This window comes from Phalacrocorax carbo, chromosome 11 (assembly GCF_963921805.1).
Source record: "Phalacrocorax carbo chromosome 11, bPhaCar2.1, whole genome shotgun sequence".
NCBI lineage: Eukaryota > Metazoa > Chordata > Aves > Suliformes > Phalacrocoracidae > Phalacrocorax > Phalacrocorax carbo.
In genome coordinates, this window is record NC_087523.1 from 23,803,844 (window position 1) to 23,819,760 (window position 15,917).

The 15,917-nt window shown below is 50.4% G+C and overlaps 1 protein-coding gene across 6 annotated transcripts in view; it reads right to left on the reverse strand.

The window, feature by feature from the left end:
- LOC104050256 (H(+)/Cl(-) exchange transporter 5) overlaps positions 1 to 15,917 on the reverse strand; it is a 43,044-nt gene that overhangs the window by 1,055 nt on the left and 26,072 nt on the right. For all 6 annotated transcript variants that reach the window (XM_064463491.1, XM_064463493.1, XM_064463492.1 and 3 more), the window contains 10 exons: positions 14,198 to 14,349; positions 11,869 to 11,968; positions 9,469 to 9,653; positions 8,735 to 8,857; positions 8,032 to 8,238; positions 7,060 to 7,140; positions 5,621 to 6,163; positions 4,237 to 4,423; positions 2,504 to 2,902; positions 172 to 388 (listed from right to left, as the gene is read on the reverse strand). In XM_064463491.1, coding sequence (XP_064319561.1) covers positions 172 to 388; positions 2,504 to 2,902; positions 4,237 to 4,423; positions 5,621 to 6,163; positions 7,060 to 7,140; positions 8,032 to 8,238; positions 8,735 to 8,857; positions 9,469 to 9,653; positions 11,869 to 11,968; positions 14,198 to 14,349 — 2,194 coding nt within the window. The remainder of the gene's footprint in view (positions 1 to 171; positions 389 to 2,503; positions 2,903 to 4,236; positions 4,424 to 5,620; positions 6,164 to 7,059; positions 7,141 to 8,031; positions 8,239 to 8,734; positions 8,858 to 9,468; positions 9,654 to 11,868; positions 11,969 to 14,197; positions 14,350 to 15,917) is intronic.

Below are 15,917 nucleotides of genomic sequence, written 5' to 3' on the forward strand. Positions count from 1 at the left end.
CGTGAAAGCAGCTCAGGGGTTCCACAGCTGCTTTTTTGCAGGTAACAGCTGCTCCAGCAGATGCTCAGTGCTCTCACGCCAGAGGCCTTTGGTCACTTGAGGGAGAGGAGGTTTTGACTCAGGTCTACAGGCGACCCCGGGGCCCCAGGGCTCTGCCTGCAGCGCTCTTACCCGTTGTGAGTAACCAGGCACTGGCGCAATCCCAGCTTGCGGAATATATCCACGACGATTTCCATAGGGGTTTGGTCTGTCACGGTGAAAGGACTGAGGTCCAGGATGCTCCTGAGTTTTAGCATGGAGGGGGAGCTTGGAGGCAGCGGAGGAGAGTGGTCAGTGAAATAAATAATGGAAGTGCTCACGATCCCATCCTGCTTCTTCCGGGCATTTTCTGAAAGAAGAAACATTTGATTAAGTATCAACCCTCCTTTCCCTTCCCAAACCGAAGAGCATACCCTTTTCTCTGCCCACACCGGGATGGCCCGAATAGTCCGTTCCTTCCTTTCACCTGCGCTGTTTCTCAAGGCAACGGGTGAGCCACGGAGGGCGCGATGTGTTTCTGTCCCATCTTCTGATCACTACATCGTAACCTCTAAGGTCTCCAAAGTTTCCCCCCAGGGGTGGGATGAGCACACGCTTTGCCTAATATCAAGCTGCCACGCATTTTGCTCTGGCCACGTAAATGTACATTCTGGAGATCTTTAACTTCCTGGTTTTAAGAGGATGTAGATAAAATGCTTCATATTTCATCAGTCACCAGTTTGGGTCCCACGCAGAGTCGTTGAAGAAGTATTTTTAAGCACTTAACCTACTGGCTCAGGCCCCGCGACTAGGGTCAAGAATAGAAAACAAGTGAAGTACTTGCCCTCACTCAGATATTTACAGTCGTGCCTTACGCTCCTGCTACACGGGCAGCTCGGATATCTGCCACACTGCAGCTTCGATTTGGTGCGTGCACTCCAAGACTCACCGGGAAGGGGCCAGCCTGGCAGCCCAAACGCCAGGCGGGATATTCGGAGCTGGCCATCAAGAGCCAAGTCCCATGGCACACGACAGCGCGTTACTGTGCCTGCCTTGGGGGAATAATTACTCTTAAGTCCTGGAGAATAACACAAATGCAAGGATTTGTGGTCATACCACAAGGCAGCCCTACGGAAGGAAGGCAACGTGCATAATTATAATATGATAGTGCACTTTTTTCTGTATTTCACTCCACATTGCCATGAGCATTTGGCCAGATACTTATCAGAATAACGACAGCAACACTCAGTGCTCCAAAAGACTGTGCTGCACATCCTAAAACTGACACTGAAAACTTACCTTAAAGGAGAGAGGGAACACACGGGGTTGATTCGCAGCTACAGGCAACTTAGTGATAAAAACTACTCTAGCTCTGCCAGGGGACAAAGCTAGCTCAGGGCTGAGCCATCACGCCACCCACAAAGTCATCAAGCTTGAGCTAAGTGCATTCAGCCACGCGCTGGAGAACACACCGCACAGCTCGGGCGTCTTCAGTGCTCCACGATCACCCTGTTCCCACAATCGCTTTCTGCTTTTGCCTTGGGCAACTCCAGCTCACCCACGCCCAGCGCGGATGCCTGGAGTCTGAGCTACAGCTGGGCACAAACCACAGGGACTCAAGCTGGCACAAGCGTGGGGCTTGGTGCCCTCATGCCCAATCTTCAACGCAGGCACAGTTTGTAAGGACTTACATGCCTGCGTGCCCCTTGACCCTAACACACAGATGTCTCCTGCTTCATCAAGAGAAGAGATACTGTCTCACCCAAGCCAGCAAGAACATCACCAGAACTTCCACGCGGGTCTCATGCTGGGAAACCGCACTTGCAGTTTCTAAGAAACTGGAGAGCATGAGAAAACTGAATGTGCCCTATGTAACACGACAATGCTATTTCCAAAGGAGCTCAACTCACACCACAGATGGAAACTGCATCTGAGTGATGCCAGGACAGGGTTTTCCAAGTCCTGCCAGCACCGCACACCACCCGCCTCACAGCCCCCAGCACACAAGTGAAGGACGAGGCTGGCTTTCAGTGGTGGAGATGGACAACTTGAACATCAGTATCGATATTTGTAGGTTTGACAGCACCGCCTCAGAAGTGACCCAACACCCAGTACATGGGCCCACCGGACTTCTTTCCGTAATGAAATAAAATAAGGTTTGAGACATTAACAGTTAAGAAAGCTTTCTGCATCCAGTCACCCACACAGTTGGGAAGCCTTACTCTTGCTGACAAGAAGCCTCATGCTTCACAACCGTGCCCTAAGGCGTATGAAGGCAGCAGAGCCACGCTAATTGTGCCGGGCAGTCCATGCCGTCCTTCGCACCCACTGCATGCAGATCCCTGCTGCTCAGGGATGGGATGCCTGCCCCAGTAAGCACAGCCACCACCACCACTGGGTGTTTAAACTCATCAAGTAAGGTATAGCTGGTGCCACTTAAGGCCTCTGATGGCATCACTTATCTATGCAGGATCTTGCCTCTTACCAATTGAAATGATGAGGTCTCTCCTGAGGACAAATCCAACAAGCCGTTGGGACTCCCGTGACACCACCACTGGATAGCCGCTGTACGTGGTTTCATTGATGATGCTCTCAACATCTTCTACGGTCATGCTGCCCTGAGTGATGACAGTCAGCGGAGGATCGTTCCTCCGTGGCCTCATTACGTCCATCGCAAGCGTCTTGTGTGAGAACTCTTCCTTGGCTTCCAAGAAAGGGTATCCGTTGAGGCGAATGTGGGCATCGTAAATGCCTTCCCGCCCAATAGCGTCAGCCACCCACTTGCTGGTCATGGCTGCTGCCATCAGAGGAACGATGTATTCCAGCCCACCGGTGAGCTCAAACATAATGACCACTAGTGACACAGTCATTCGGGTCACCCCACCTGCAAACAGAGCACAGGAAGACAGTTGACGTGAACAGGCAATTTTGGGGGTTTCCAGGCAGGAGAGCTCTTCTGAGGTTTGTTACAGCTGCCCTCTGCCAGCGCGCCTAGAGCAGGCCTTGATTCAGCAAGCGGTGGTGCTGCTGGACCCCTACATCTAATTGAGCATCGCAGTGGAAGCCAAGCACAAGCAGAATGCAGTACTGAAACCATCCCTCCCTTCCAGAATATCGTGCCACGGGCTGGCTTTAAGGGTTTGCTACGTGTTTTTGCTGGGTCTTTCCCTGACCTCTGAAGCAACCTCAGTCTGGCCATGCCATAGAAGGGCCTTATCCATAGGCAGAGTCATGAAACGCAACCTCTGACAAGCCGTACACGAAAGGCAAGTGTCATCCGGGCATCCTCTGGTTGCTGGCATCAACTCCCCCAATAGCGAGGGCTTCAGACAACCTGCCTTTCGAGTTTGCCGACATTTTAACTACCGGTCATTATGCTTTTGTAGGTTTTCAACATTAAAACAGTTGAGGCATTTGGAGAAGAGATGAATCTTCTTAAATACTGACTTTTTTTTTTAAAACAGCATTTTGTCTCAGCATATTTTAGTTATGCTTTTGAGATTCAAGTCCCAAAGCTACTCCCAAATATTTTAGAGGAGTTTTACTCCAATAACCAATCTCCTAAAGGAGCACAACCCTTTAGTACTGTCCAGGGGTAAACAGAACAGTGGAACCATATTTATTTTTCATCAACTACATGCAAACAAGAAGGTGTATCCCCTTTAAAAAGACCAAAGGTGGGGCTTTGGTAGCATGCTTTTGTTGTTCCTGAAATGAAAGTTTCTCCTGATAGAGTACTCCCTCAGGAGTTAAACATATTATTCAGTGGAGGAAAGGATTGGGAATTACAGTGCAAGTGAAGTTCAGTCACATGCACCCAATTTCTCAAATTCATCCAAGCAGAAGAAGTGTTACCAAAAAAACAAAGTGCTTGAAAGAAGAGTTGCATCATAAGATTTAGGGCCAGAACAGAAAGTAAAGTGAATTAAACCAGCCCAGGAAAATCTGAAGCCCCTGGCCAGCCTCATTTGTTCTAGCTGCCTATTCAGCAGGCTCCCCACTGAAACCGGTCATGTCCAACCGTAGGGTGGTGCTGGCAAAAGAATGCAAACAAGATGAGAAAAACATTGCGTTTTCCACTAGGGAGTTCCCTGTTCTCCAGCTGAAGCCAGCTTCCACGGACTGCGACAACAGCCGCAGCATCTCCCCAAGACACCTCTGTACATGGCCAACCACGACCCAAACCACCACCTGGGCTTCAGAAAACATCCTGCTTACCTAGACACGCTGCAGCCCCGACCATCGCATAGAGGCCAGGGGTGATGCAGTCAGCTCCTTGGCTGCACCAGCCGCTGAAGATGGCCCAGTCGTGGTGGTAATAGGCCAGCTGCTCCACGGCTACTCCCAGCAATCTGCCTGCTATAGCACCCACCGCCATGCTGGGGATGAAGAGACCCGACGGCACCTGGGAAAACACCCGCCGGTAAACGCGCCGTTCCTCAGACTTCGCAAAGACTAGAGACGGACGTTCGAAACGGGACTGAGAAGTTAAAATCGGCACGGACGCCTCGCTCTGCCACCACTGCCCTTCCTGCGCTCTCCTACTCCCTGCAACAGGGTTGAAACACGCTCCTTCCCGAGCAGGAGGAACAGCCACGTGGGAGGTTTGCGTGGCGCAGAACCACCTTTTTTCAAAAGCTTATTTCCCAAGAGAATATAATAAAGCTTCCCCTGCACACCGTCAATGCTCCCCCTGCCTTTCCAACCGCACAAGTACTTGTTTATGGCACCCACGGGATTCTCCCACTCTGCTGGCTTCCCATACTGGCAGCGGGATCATCCTGCTTCCCTGGCAGGATTCAGACTCCACTGTGGAAGTGAGGGTGCCTGGAATTAGCACAGGCAACGCCCAGCAGAGCCACTGCCAGCAAGTTTCACCTCTGCACTTCAGCTGTTCTGGGGCTCTGAAAGCTCCTGTCCTTTGAAGTCGGAGAATCTCCCCCCCTTTCCTTTACACATTTGCCACACCGCTTTCCTCACACGTTGTACACCTTTCTCACAGACTTGTTGGTTGTCCTCGAATGTCAGCGACCACCTCACGGCAACGATGATGTCCAAACCTCTGTGGTGAGGTCACCTTTCTGGACAGACCACTCGAGGACTGGGGTCAGGGGAGATGCTCAGCTCCACCCACTGAACCCCACTGCAGGAAAGCTCAGACCTAGGCAGTATATCCACAGCTCGGGAGGCTGCCACCAGACAAGTTCAGAACCATCTGACCAAGGAACAGCTATGATAAGTACGCATTTACAAATTAAGATATCGACTGCTTTGCAATTAGCTATTGCACATATATTGCATACATATCAAAAACGCTTACGGCAGGACAACTTAGAAGCATTCCGTGTTTGGCAAATGGGACGTGGAGCCCTGAGACGCCAGCTTCAGTGACTGCATCTGACGCTCACACTCACGCTAAAAGGTTTCTGCTGCCCTCAGCTACCAGCAACAGAAGAAGTAACTGCAGTCTATCACCTCGCCCCCTTCTTAACAGAGCTCAGGGAGGAAAACATGTCTGTTTATTGAGCAAATAAAACTCTAAGATGTGATTCTTCTCATTCTCTGCAGGAACCCCGTGAGCTCCTTTACAGGCGATTCTCACCTTCATGCCAAAGGTGAAGATCGTGATGAAGACTTTCATTACGAGGGCCAAAGCCAGCTGCCACATGGCTGTGTAAACTCCTGGGCCAGCAGCTCGGTCTGGCAGGTCATCCCCTTTGGTGCTGTTGAAATCATTCACATACTCGCAGAGCTTGGAGGAGTCCAAAATCCCACAGTCGTTGAAGAGCTCAGAAATCAGCTCGCTGGTGCTCATTCTGGTGTACTCGTTGGGGAAGGCCAGAATGGCTGTGATCGCGGTCACTACAAACACCTCCAGCACAGGGTATTTGCCAAGCTTGGTCGTCTTGCGTCGCCTGCACCAGGCGATGTTGCTGCGAATGAAGAAAGCTCCCCAGAGCCCACCAAATATTCCCAAAAGGATGAATGGCACAAGCTCCAGAAGATGCCACGGCATGTGGAACTCCACATAGAAGAGAACCAGGCGGCTGTTCCCAAAAGGGTTGATGGAGCGCAGGGTGAATGCAGCGACCAGAGCAGCGAAGAAGGAGCGCCACAGTGTCTTGAGAGGAAAGTAGTAACTGACCTAAAGGAAAACCAAAGCAGACTCAGTCACTTTGACACTTGTCACTACACCGAAGGCTGCCCAGTAACACAATCACCACTGCATGAGGTAAAGGCAAGGATTGAGATCGATGTGTACTGGCCACCTACCCTCCTCTCCAGCCACGCACCCCAAGGCTTTATTTTGAGCTCCCGTTCAATGCGGATTGCAATGACCAGGACGAGCCCTGGCCTGCATAATTCCAGCGCGGCAAGTGCCCTCTACGATCCCTGAAGTGGAGGCGACTTACTCAGATAGCAAAAGCTGTTACAAACCAGCTACGAGCTGAATCCGGACAATTATTTGCCTTGCATGCTCTGCAAAGTCCAAAAGTGCCAAACAACAGTGCTTGCCATGGCTGCCACCACAACTATTGCTCAGCTGAGCAAACCCATCCCATTCCTCCTCCGAGCTAAGCCCTGAAGCGAGCAGGGGTCATCCACTTCACGTCTGGATCAAAACACCAAGGATTAGAAGTTCCTTGGGAAGAAAAGGGGTTTGATAAGCCAGACAAGTTTGTTCCCAGGTGCCGTGGGACAGAGCTGTCAGGGGATCGTGGACACACGGAAAACGTGACAGAGGCTGTGGCTGTGAGCAGTGTTGCTGAGCACGGGCACACCGGGGGAAACCAACAGGTTTATTGCAAAGCTACGGATATGACATCATCCAAAATAAACTCTCCAGTATTTGCAAGAATTACCTGAAACCCCAATAAGCTTTTAGGTTGCTTGGCCTTGTAAATACATCACCAATCAGTATTGAACACGGTCTCCTTTCCACACCCAAGCAGTTATGAGTGGACTGTATTTTTAAACCAGCAGGGTCAGTTCTTGCAATAAAACAGCTCGCCAAGGGCTAATAGAAAATGCTGATGTTACCTCTTCCAGACTAAAGAGCACTCCTCCGATCGGTGCACCAAAAGCTACAGACACACCAGCAGCTGCAGCTGCTGATAAAACCTGAGGGAGAAACCAAAGCCAGTCAGACGTTTTCAGCCCCCCTCCAAACATTCCCCCTTTTTGTTTGCCTTGACTTAAATTTGTACAACTTCTGTCTCCAGCGCAAGCACAGTAAGCCAGGGTCAGACCCATTTTAAAGGCAGCAGGGAAAAGACAGAGTGAGCCGATTCCCTAGGGAGAAGGGCTGCAAGTAGCTACAAAAACACTGGTGTGAGCATTTCACCAGTCCCACCCCAAAGCCAGCAGAAGTGGCATCACCAGCAATTCCCTTTTTCCTGTTTCAGCTGATCTCGTGCTACGCTTCCACCTTAGATAAAGCTCCAGTAAAACAGAATAGCAGTAATTTCACGCTGACTTTTGCCACATTTGCCTGTCTCACATTCATCCTGTTTCTCAGAATAGGGTAACACAGTGTAACTAGAGGTGCTGTGGGGTCACCCCAAATCCTGCAGCCCGCAGGGTGGATTCTGTCGGGTCTTGGTTTTGCAGAATGTAAACTGCCCAATGCGATACTACACACCTCACATTAACTGTTCTCCAGTGACTTGTCCAGAGACAAGCATGCAGCGCTGTGAGGAAACACTCCTGAGCTTCACGTTAGACGCTAGCTTGGTTCTTACACCATGCCCATCGCTGTGTCCCTGAAAGCGGAGCCCTTCATTCTACTCCTACGGCCAAGTCCAGGTCCCCCAGACAGTCCCAACGTAGTTTATAGAGCTGCATGGCAAACAAACGGGACGCTGACCTGCGCTGAGGAGACGCTGTGGTGTCCCTTCCTAACCGAGACGCCTTCGGCTCCAACTAGGGGCCGCGCTGAGGCACACCGAGAACAGCACAGCGCACGGTCTGCCCGCGCCACCCCCGCAGTTTGACATCGGTGTCTCTCCGTACCTCTCTGCGCTTCGCTTCGTTCTTCCTGTATTTGGTGAAGAGGTGACACAAGATGTTCCCACAGCAGCAGGCGACGTGCACCAGGGGCCCCTCTTTGCCCAGGCTCAGCCCAGAGGACACCGCCAACACTAAGGTGATGGTTTTGATGATCAGCGTCCACTTGCCCAGGTAGCCTCTAATGATGAAACCACTTAAGATAGTTTTGATCTGGAAGTCAAGCACACAAAGCTCTACAGGCTTTCATTCAAGCCCTGGTCAGAGCTCCTGTTTTACTAGGCGCTCCCAACCCTGCCCTGAACTTTCCTCTACAGCTTTCAGAGTCCCCCCCAGCCATCAAAAGTAACGTAGAGTCAGTAAAAATATCCCTCCGTGCAAAGGCTGAAACAGCCATCTGAGCCCTCCCTTCAGGGCCACTAGGCCTGCTGAAGAACAGTCTGAGCCCAGCTTTTGTAGCCCATCTTACGCAAGCAGTGCACTTTTGTTTGTACCTCCTGCAGTAAATGCCATAAACATTTTAGTTTTTAACGGGATTGCATAGACACTTTGGTACTTCAGACGTGTTTCAGGAAAAAAAAAGCCCCATGTATTAAGCCACCATCTGAAGTGCCAGAAATTATTATTCCATAGCAGGCACGTGTAACCCTTGGATGGCGGATCCCTACCCCACCTTAAAAAAACCCAGCCCACTGTCATCCTCACTCACCTCTGGGATCCCTGAGCCGCAGGCATAAGGAGCAAAGCCTTTCACAAGTAACACAGCAAGAAGGGAGAATAACAAGGCCCAGATAACGTACATCAAGTAGTTGAGAATATATGCAAAAGCCCCCTGAAATGCAGAGAACGTTACCCAAATTAGATCATTTCAGCTGAGATCACATCAAAGCTGTGTGCTGAAGCAAGCGTGCAGAAATAGGAGGTAATCCCTCAGCCAAAAAATGAAGAGACCTACAGCAGGTGTGAGGTTTGAAGGACGAGTTACGTTTGCTGGGTTAGGGGGATACGAACCAATCATATCTCCAAAGACCATTTATATAAATAGCAAACAGGGTACACAAGTACTTGGCACTGGGATAAGTGCTGCCCCAGTCATGCGGGCTGCTCCGCTGGATAGAGCTGCCAGAAACACAAGGCTTGAGCTCATCTAGCATTCCTCTGAAACGTTCATGGGCAAAACATCCTCCAAGCCACAAGTCTCTGACACACAGCTAAAACACTGCACTTGTAAACATGTCAGTGCTTTGCTTCCCCTCCGAGGACAACACATAAGTAACTTGAGTTTATTTATGCCCTTGGAAGACCCCAATGGTGAACCTTAAAGTCACCGAGCCACCTAGAGCTTGCACTTGTGGCACATACACCCAGATCACTAAGCAGGGGATGGTACAGGCCAGGGGAACCGGACAGTCGGCAGCAAAACCAGTTGTAGGCACACGTCACCTCTCCATGGCCAAGGATCAGCTGGGACCAGCTCTTCCACTCGGGGCACTTGTCTCTGTCCGTGAAGGTTGTGTTGTATTTCCAGCAGCAGTGCTCATGGTTAAACCAGAAGCCTGCTAAACACACTCCTTCCTTCAAATCTGTCATCCAGTGGGCAGAGATGTCTATCAGGCCTGCTAAGGAACCTAGTTTAAAGAAAAAAAAGTGAATAATCGCCTTATGCAGACTCCAATACCTGAAGGTTACATCTGCCCTACTAATTTTTGACTCACCTACCAACAAATACAGTGGTACTGGTATTTTTGCCTAGAGTTAACTTTTATTCTATAGAGAGTTAAATGGGAAGATTTGAGAGAGTATATATATTGAAAAGAGGAGGTCAGGAAACAAAGCATGCCTAATAGTATTTCAAAGGTTGACCATTACAAAATGTGTTCAAATGCATCACTAGAAACTAATTCTTCCCAGTTACACCAAAAGAGCACTTATTAAACACAGCACAGCAAGCAGAGGCAGAGAGGGATGTATGGCATTTCTGGAGGACACAGGCAAAATGTGCCATGGGTCTTCAGCACAAGAATCATAGAATCATCAAGGTTGGAAAAGACCTCTAAGATACTCAAGTCCAACCGCCAACCCAACAAACCCAGGCGTCCTAAACCATGGCCCCAAGGGCCACGTGTGCAAGGTTTTTGAACCCCCCCAGGGACGGTGACTCCCCCACCTCTCTGGGCAGCCTGTGCCAGGGCCTGACCCCTCTGGCAGGGAAGGCATTTTCCCTCACACCCAACCTAACCCTCCCCTGACGCAGCCTGAGGCCGTTCCCTCTCACCCTGTCACTGGTGACTTGGGAGCAGAGACCGACCCCCCCCTCACTCCAGCCCCTCTCAGGCAGCTGCAGAGAGCGAGAAGGGCTCCCCTCAGCCCCCTCTTCTCCAGGCTAAACCCCCCCAGCCCCCTCAGCCGCCCCCCAGCACACTTGTGCTCCAGACCCTGCCCCAGCCCCGCTGCCCTTCTCTGGACACGCTCCAGCCCCTCCAGGCCCTTCTTGTCCCGAGGGGCCCAAACCTGAGCCCAGCGTTCGAGGTGGGGCCTCCCCAGGGCCGAGCACAGGGGCCCCATCCCTGCCCGGCTCCTGCTGGCCACACCAGTGCTGACACAAGCCCGGGGGCTGGTGGCCTCCTTGGCCACCCGGGCACTGCTGGCTCATGCCCAGCCGGCTGTCAGCCAGCACCCCCAGGGCCTTCTGCGCCGGGCACTTCCCAGCCCCTCTGCCCCAGGCCTGGGGCGCTGCCTGGGGTTGCTGCAGAGCTGGAATCCAGGAGTTACACCAACAACGCTAAGGCTGTGACAGGAATAACTTTGAATTTCCAATCCCAGTGTTAAAAAAAAAAAAAGGGAAGGGAAAGTTACAACTGTGCCAAGTGAAACAAAGCAAGCAGAGCCAGTACAGAAAGTAATTCTGATTTTAAAAGAGGAATCTTCGTGCAATTTCTTATTTTTCTGTTAAGAATAACTCCTCTAAGCCCCAAAGATACACGCTGCAATCAGCTCTGCTGTCAATAAAAATGCCACAATAACACCAAGGCCAGGAACAGAGACCTCTGATCTCTCAGAGCAAGTGCTAGCACAAGCTCCAGAGGTAGCAATTAGTATTTAGCAAATCTTCCAGTTAATGAAAAACTGGCTAGCAGCTTTCCTATGTAAATATTAACACAAGATTTCACTTCATTCCTCGTGATGAATGCTTAGCTGCTTTCTATCGGGAAGATCTGTATCCAACTGATTTTCTTCTGCTGCACTGGGTCCAAAGTTTGCTTCTGAAATCATTTACAAGGCCTCAGCCAGTCAACCTCTGAGAGAAGCCCGACTTCCCAAGAAACGCCCCTCACTTTTTATATTTAAGCATAGTAGGGGGGAGAGTAAAAAAATAGATTAAGAAAATCTTGCTAGCAGTCCTTGGCATTAACCTATCCAGTGTCAATGAAGACCGTTCGGCAAAGACGATGTACAGCATGACACCCTCCTCTGGCCCAGCGTTTTGATCAGCTCTGCTTTCATGAATAGTCTTTTGTTTTGGGGTTTTTTATGTGTGGTTTTTGTCTGTTTTTGTTTCAGAGCTCTGTACCAGCAGCAGATCCAGAGCAGCGGCCAGGACAGCTTTCAGTCTCAGTTTTGTGTCTGGGTATTTACACAAACCCAGCCTCAAAGCATTTAAAAATAATTCTCCATAAACTGCAAAGCAGCAGCAGAGCCACCGATGAGCGCAGCCCCTTGCACGGCCCTCGCTCCAGGGCCAAATCTGCCGCTCCAGCGATCTGCCAGGCTTTGTGGGAGGAATCGATACCGGTGCTGCAGTGCAGGACCAGGACTTAGGTTTAAACTGAGGTTTGCTCTTACCTGCCAACAGCCCAATGAGAAGCATCAACAACCAGCCAGAAAAGGCATCGCTCACGCTGTGCAGCAGTGCCCACGTGGACTCTTTACTTCTACTGGTGATCTAGAAAAGTTGGGTGTTTTTTTTTCAAAAAGAAACAACAATCTGTTAAGACGCTGACCTACTTTGGCGTAAATGCTCTAAAAACTACATGCTGACGTCATTAGTGGAAGATAGCCCCTAACATTCAAAACAGCAGCTGTCGTGACATTCTGCTTTGAGGGGCGAGAGAAAAACCATCAGGCAGTGCCTGCTCTTCCAGCTGGTACGGCAAAGGCAGCTCCCGTCAGGTGTGCAGGAACCGTCACGGATACTTCCATTTTCCCAGCAAAACAGAAAGCACTCAAGTAGCGCTCTCCTCCTAGGTGTCTTCCGCATAAAATGAAGACAAAATTCATCCCTTAATCTTTTAAGGCCATTACTTGTTAGTAATAGCGAGTTACCAGTATCCCGATGCCACAAGCATATCTGAACACTGAAGAAACCATTCAGGCACTTTGCCCCCAGCAATTCATCAATGCTGCCTCGTGGGCGTTGATACCCACCAACTGGGAGAGCAAAGAGAAGCTGTTGCCAGCATTTCACAGCCTCCAGCTACTGCCTCGACATCTGAAACACAAACTAGGCATTGCTTTAGCTGGAGGAGACTCTCCTAGCGCTGCTCAGCCGGGCACGAGGGGGCCGCAGGTTTGATACCACCGCAGAGGAATGGTCAGGCTGGGAACCAGGCTGTGCTGGCGGCACTGGGAAGCGGGACTCAGACCCGTCCAAGATGCCCCAGCAGGGTCAGCTCCTCAGAGGCTCTGGCCCTGTCTGCCTGTGGCGGGCAGGGACGGCTGAAGCCTGTCAGTCTCACTGCTCTCGACAGGCGGACAAAAGGGTGACAGAGCAGCTATTGTGTGCCCCAGTGCCCTGGCGGCCTCTCCCAAGGGAAACATTCCGGCACACCACTATTATTCCCAGATAAAAAGGCACATTAATGCAAACAACTAATACTCACTAAATGAGGAATAAATAAAGTAAGAATCCTTTCTGCCTGAATGAGCGCCGTTTGTTTTTCTTCTCCGGATTTTTGTCTTTCAGATGCCACACTGATCACGAGTAGAACCGCTACCGAATCAAGGCAGGGGTTGGGGCCGGTGCCAAAACTACCTCCTTTATATCTCTTATCATTGCACTAACCCCACACCTCTTTGGCCAGCAAAAACTTCTGCCTTGACCCGATTTCAACTTCTTTTGATAACGACAGAAGCGGTTGTTTTACACAAGCATCTCTCTGCAGATAGGAAACAGCCCTGTTCCACGCTGATGGGCATCATTTTGTATGTATGCGTCTGTGCGTGGGGGCATACGTGCGAGAAGTCTTTTGGGTCTTACTCTTAATCCATAGACGGGAACAGAGCTTTGGGCAGGAGGTAGCGGGGCACGGAGCCCCCTAACTGGGTCTGTACCTGCTCAGGTGTGGCCTTTACACCGTATTGTACGTACTCACACACGGAGCAGGGACTGCCTTCCGTTTGTGCGCTGTTACTGAGACAAGTTGTTTTGTGAGGCTCAGGGGAAAAAAAAATTAAAAGAATATTTTGGCAAGCAAATGGACAACGTGAGTTCAGTCATCACCCTACAAGAGTTCTGCCAGCAAGGGCTTCTCGTGAATCAGGAGCGTGCTGGGGACATCGGTACTTTATTTAAGGCACCCCTTGCTTTCTAAGCAGATTCCTTTAATTGCAGAGCACGGTGAAGTCCTGGGAATGAATTCTGAAAGAACTGCACTTTGTTTTCTCAAACATGCAGCACAAAAACCCCTCCAATATAAGAGCATCATTTGCAAGTTCACAGCATGAGCAGAAAAATAGCCTGTTTATCGATAAACAGGACCACAGGTGCTGGGATTCTTCCATTACAAACCATGCAATAGCAATGTAATTCTTCCAAATAATGCATGCACCTAGGTTTTGCTCTGCTTCTGTCTCGAGCGAGTTTAACACAGCATAAGGAAGTGTGCCATTAAGGCATTTAAGATGTGTATCAGAAATCCACTAAAGCCTTTTAAATAAAAGCCTTCAAGTGAGAAGTAGCAACTGATGAACTGCAACACATTCAGTTTAGTGTTCCTTTAGCTCGAACTAGAGACCCTGTGGAGAGGCTCTCAGTTGCCGAGCTAAGGGCAATCCCTCCATCAAAGGTGTCTCTAGTGCGCGCCTCCCTAGTCCGGCAATCAGAACTAAGATTCACCCCATCAAGTTAATTATTCTGCCTTCAGTGCCAGCAAGGAGTAGTAAGAAGTGTTACCTCTCTGTGCCTGTCCCGGTCCCTGGATTTCTCTCGCACCCAATCTATAGTGTTAAAATCTTCGTAGGTGCCCACACCAGGAAGAGGTTCCTCCAGGAAATCCATCATTGTGCTTGTGCCGTTCATCCCTCCTCCATTATATGAGGAAAACCCTGGTGGGGGAGGAAGAGGAAATTGAGCATTTCTTAGTTTCCCCCTTTTTAGAAAAAAAAAACCAAACCAAAAAACCCAACCCAACCAACAAAAAACCCAAGCACATCACCAAAACACTAACTTAGGGGGAAAACCACAGATTTCAGTGGAAGCAAAGAGCTAACAAGCTGCTCCTTGAGCTAAATAGCCCAAGCAAACCTCCCAGGGCTGACCTGGGCAGCACAGGTACACCCTTCCCCAGCTCCAGCAGCTCGCGTAGAGGTGGGGGTCATTCCTGGAGATGACTGTCCAGGAACCAAAGTACATCAACACTAGCATCCAGATGTCAGGTTTTCCTTAAACCCAGGACTTGCCACGATGATATTTTGCCATTTGAGGAAAGCAGAGGGGAGAGAAGGTGAATATTTAAGAGCCCCAGGAGTGCTGAAGGGAGTCCCAGATGGAAGATGAAAGCAGGAAGGGCGGGCGGGACACGGGAAGCAAAGCATCCAACCCCTCCCCGTCACTGGTGGGGGACCAGGAGGGCCTGAAAAGCAGGGAGTGGTACCAAATGGGGGCTTGGGAAGATACCAAATCGGGGCTCACAGCCTCCCTTCAGCTGAAACAAACTTGGCCAAACCACTCAAGCTCAGCCTAACCTGCTCCAGCCCATGGAAAACGATGCTTAGCATGGATGTATGTTCCCAAAACTTTGGCGACAAGACAGTCTCTTCACAGCTAGGAGCGCAGACCAAGGGTGTGGGGCAGGGTAATGCGAGGACCTACAGAAAACTATTCCTCTACAGCGTGACAAGGGTTGCCCAGGTCCCTCTGAAGACAACACACGCATGGTACAAGCCATGCTCCCAAGCAAAGCCTCCCATGTCGTTCACCCCAGGTCTGCCAAGAAAATAAATGCATTCATCGTAGAATCGTTGAACAATTTGCATTGGAAGGGACCTTTAAAGATCATCTAAGTCCAACCCCCTAGTCCTGGACCCCAGTGTAGAAAACGGGTCAGATCCGGTGGATTAACGTTGTCTCCATGTCCCCAGTTCCCAGCCAAGCTGATGTTTGGCCCCTGCCTCCTCCCAAGCCCCTCCGCCTGCTACGTGCTGCGCCCCCGCCGGAGCGCCCGGCTGCCCCTGGTACCTGGGGGAGAGGGCGGCTGGGCAGGAGGCAGAGCACAGCCTGCCCCTGCGGCACCTGGGGCAGGGGCCTGCGACCCCAGCGGATTTTACCTGCCCTGGGAAACACATTTAAATCCCTTCCACCTGGAAAACAGCCACAAATCTATTCCTGCTTTCATTTGCTCCTAGAACAAAATATTGAGCATCTTTGACCTGAAAAGAACCTTAAAACCCCCATTAAAGTAGCACTTGCTCCTTTAAAAATGGGTTTCTTAAAGCCCCTTGCAAGTATTTTGAAGGTGTCGAAACACATTGAGGAAAAAACAAAGCAAAGGTCTTTTAAACCTTATCCAAGGAAATCAAGAGGTTTTCTTGACAGATTGACACGGAACAAGTTTTTCTGTGCAATTCAGCCTAAGCTTCATCCCTTTGCTCGTGCAAGCACTGAGGCCCCTGCT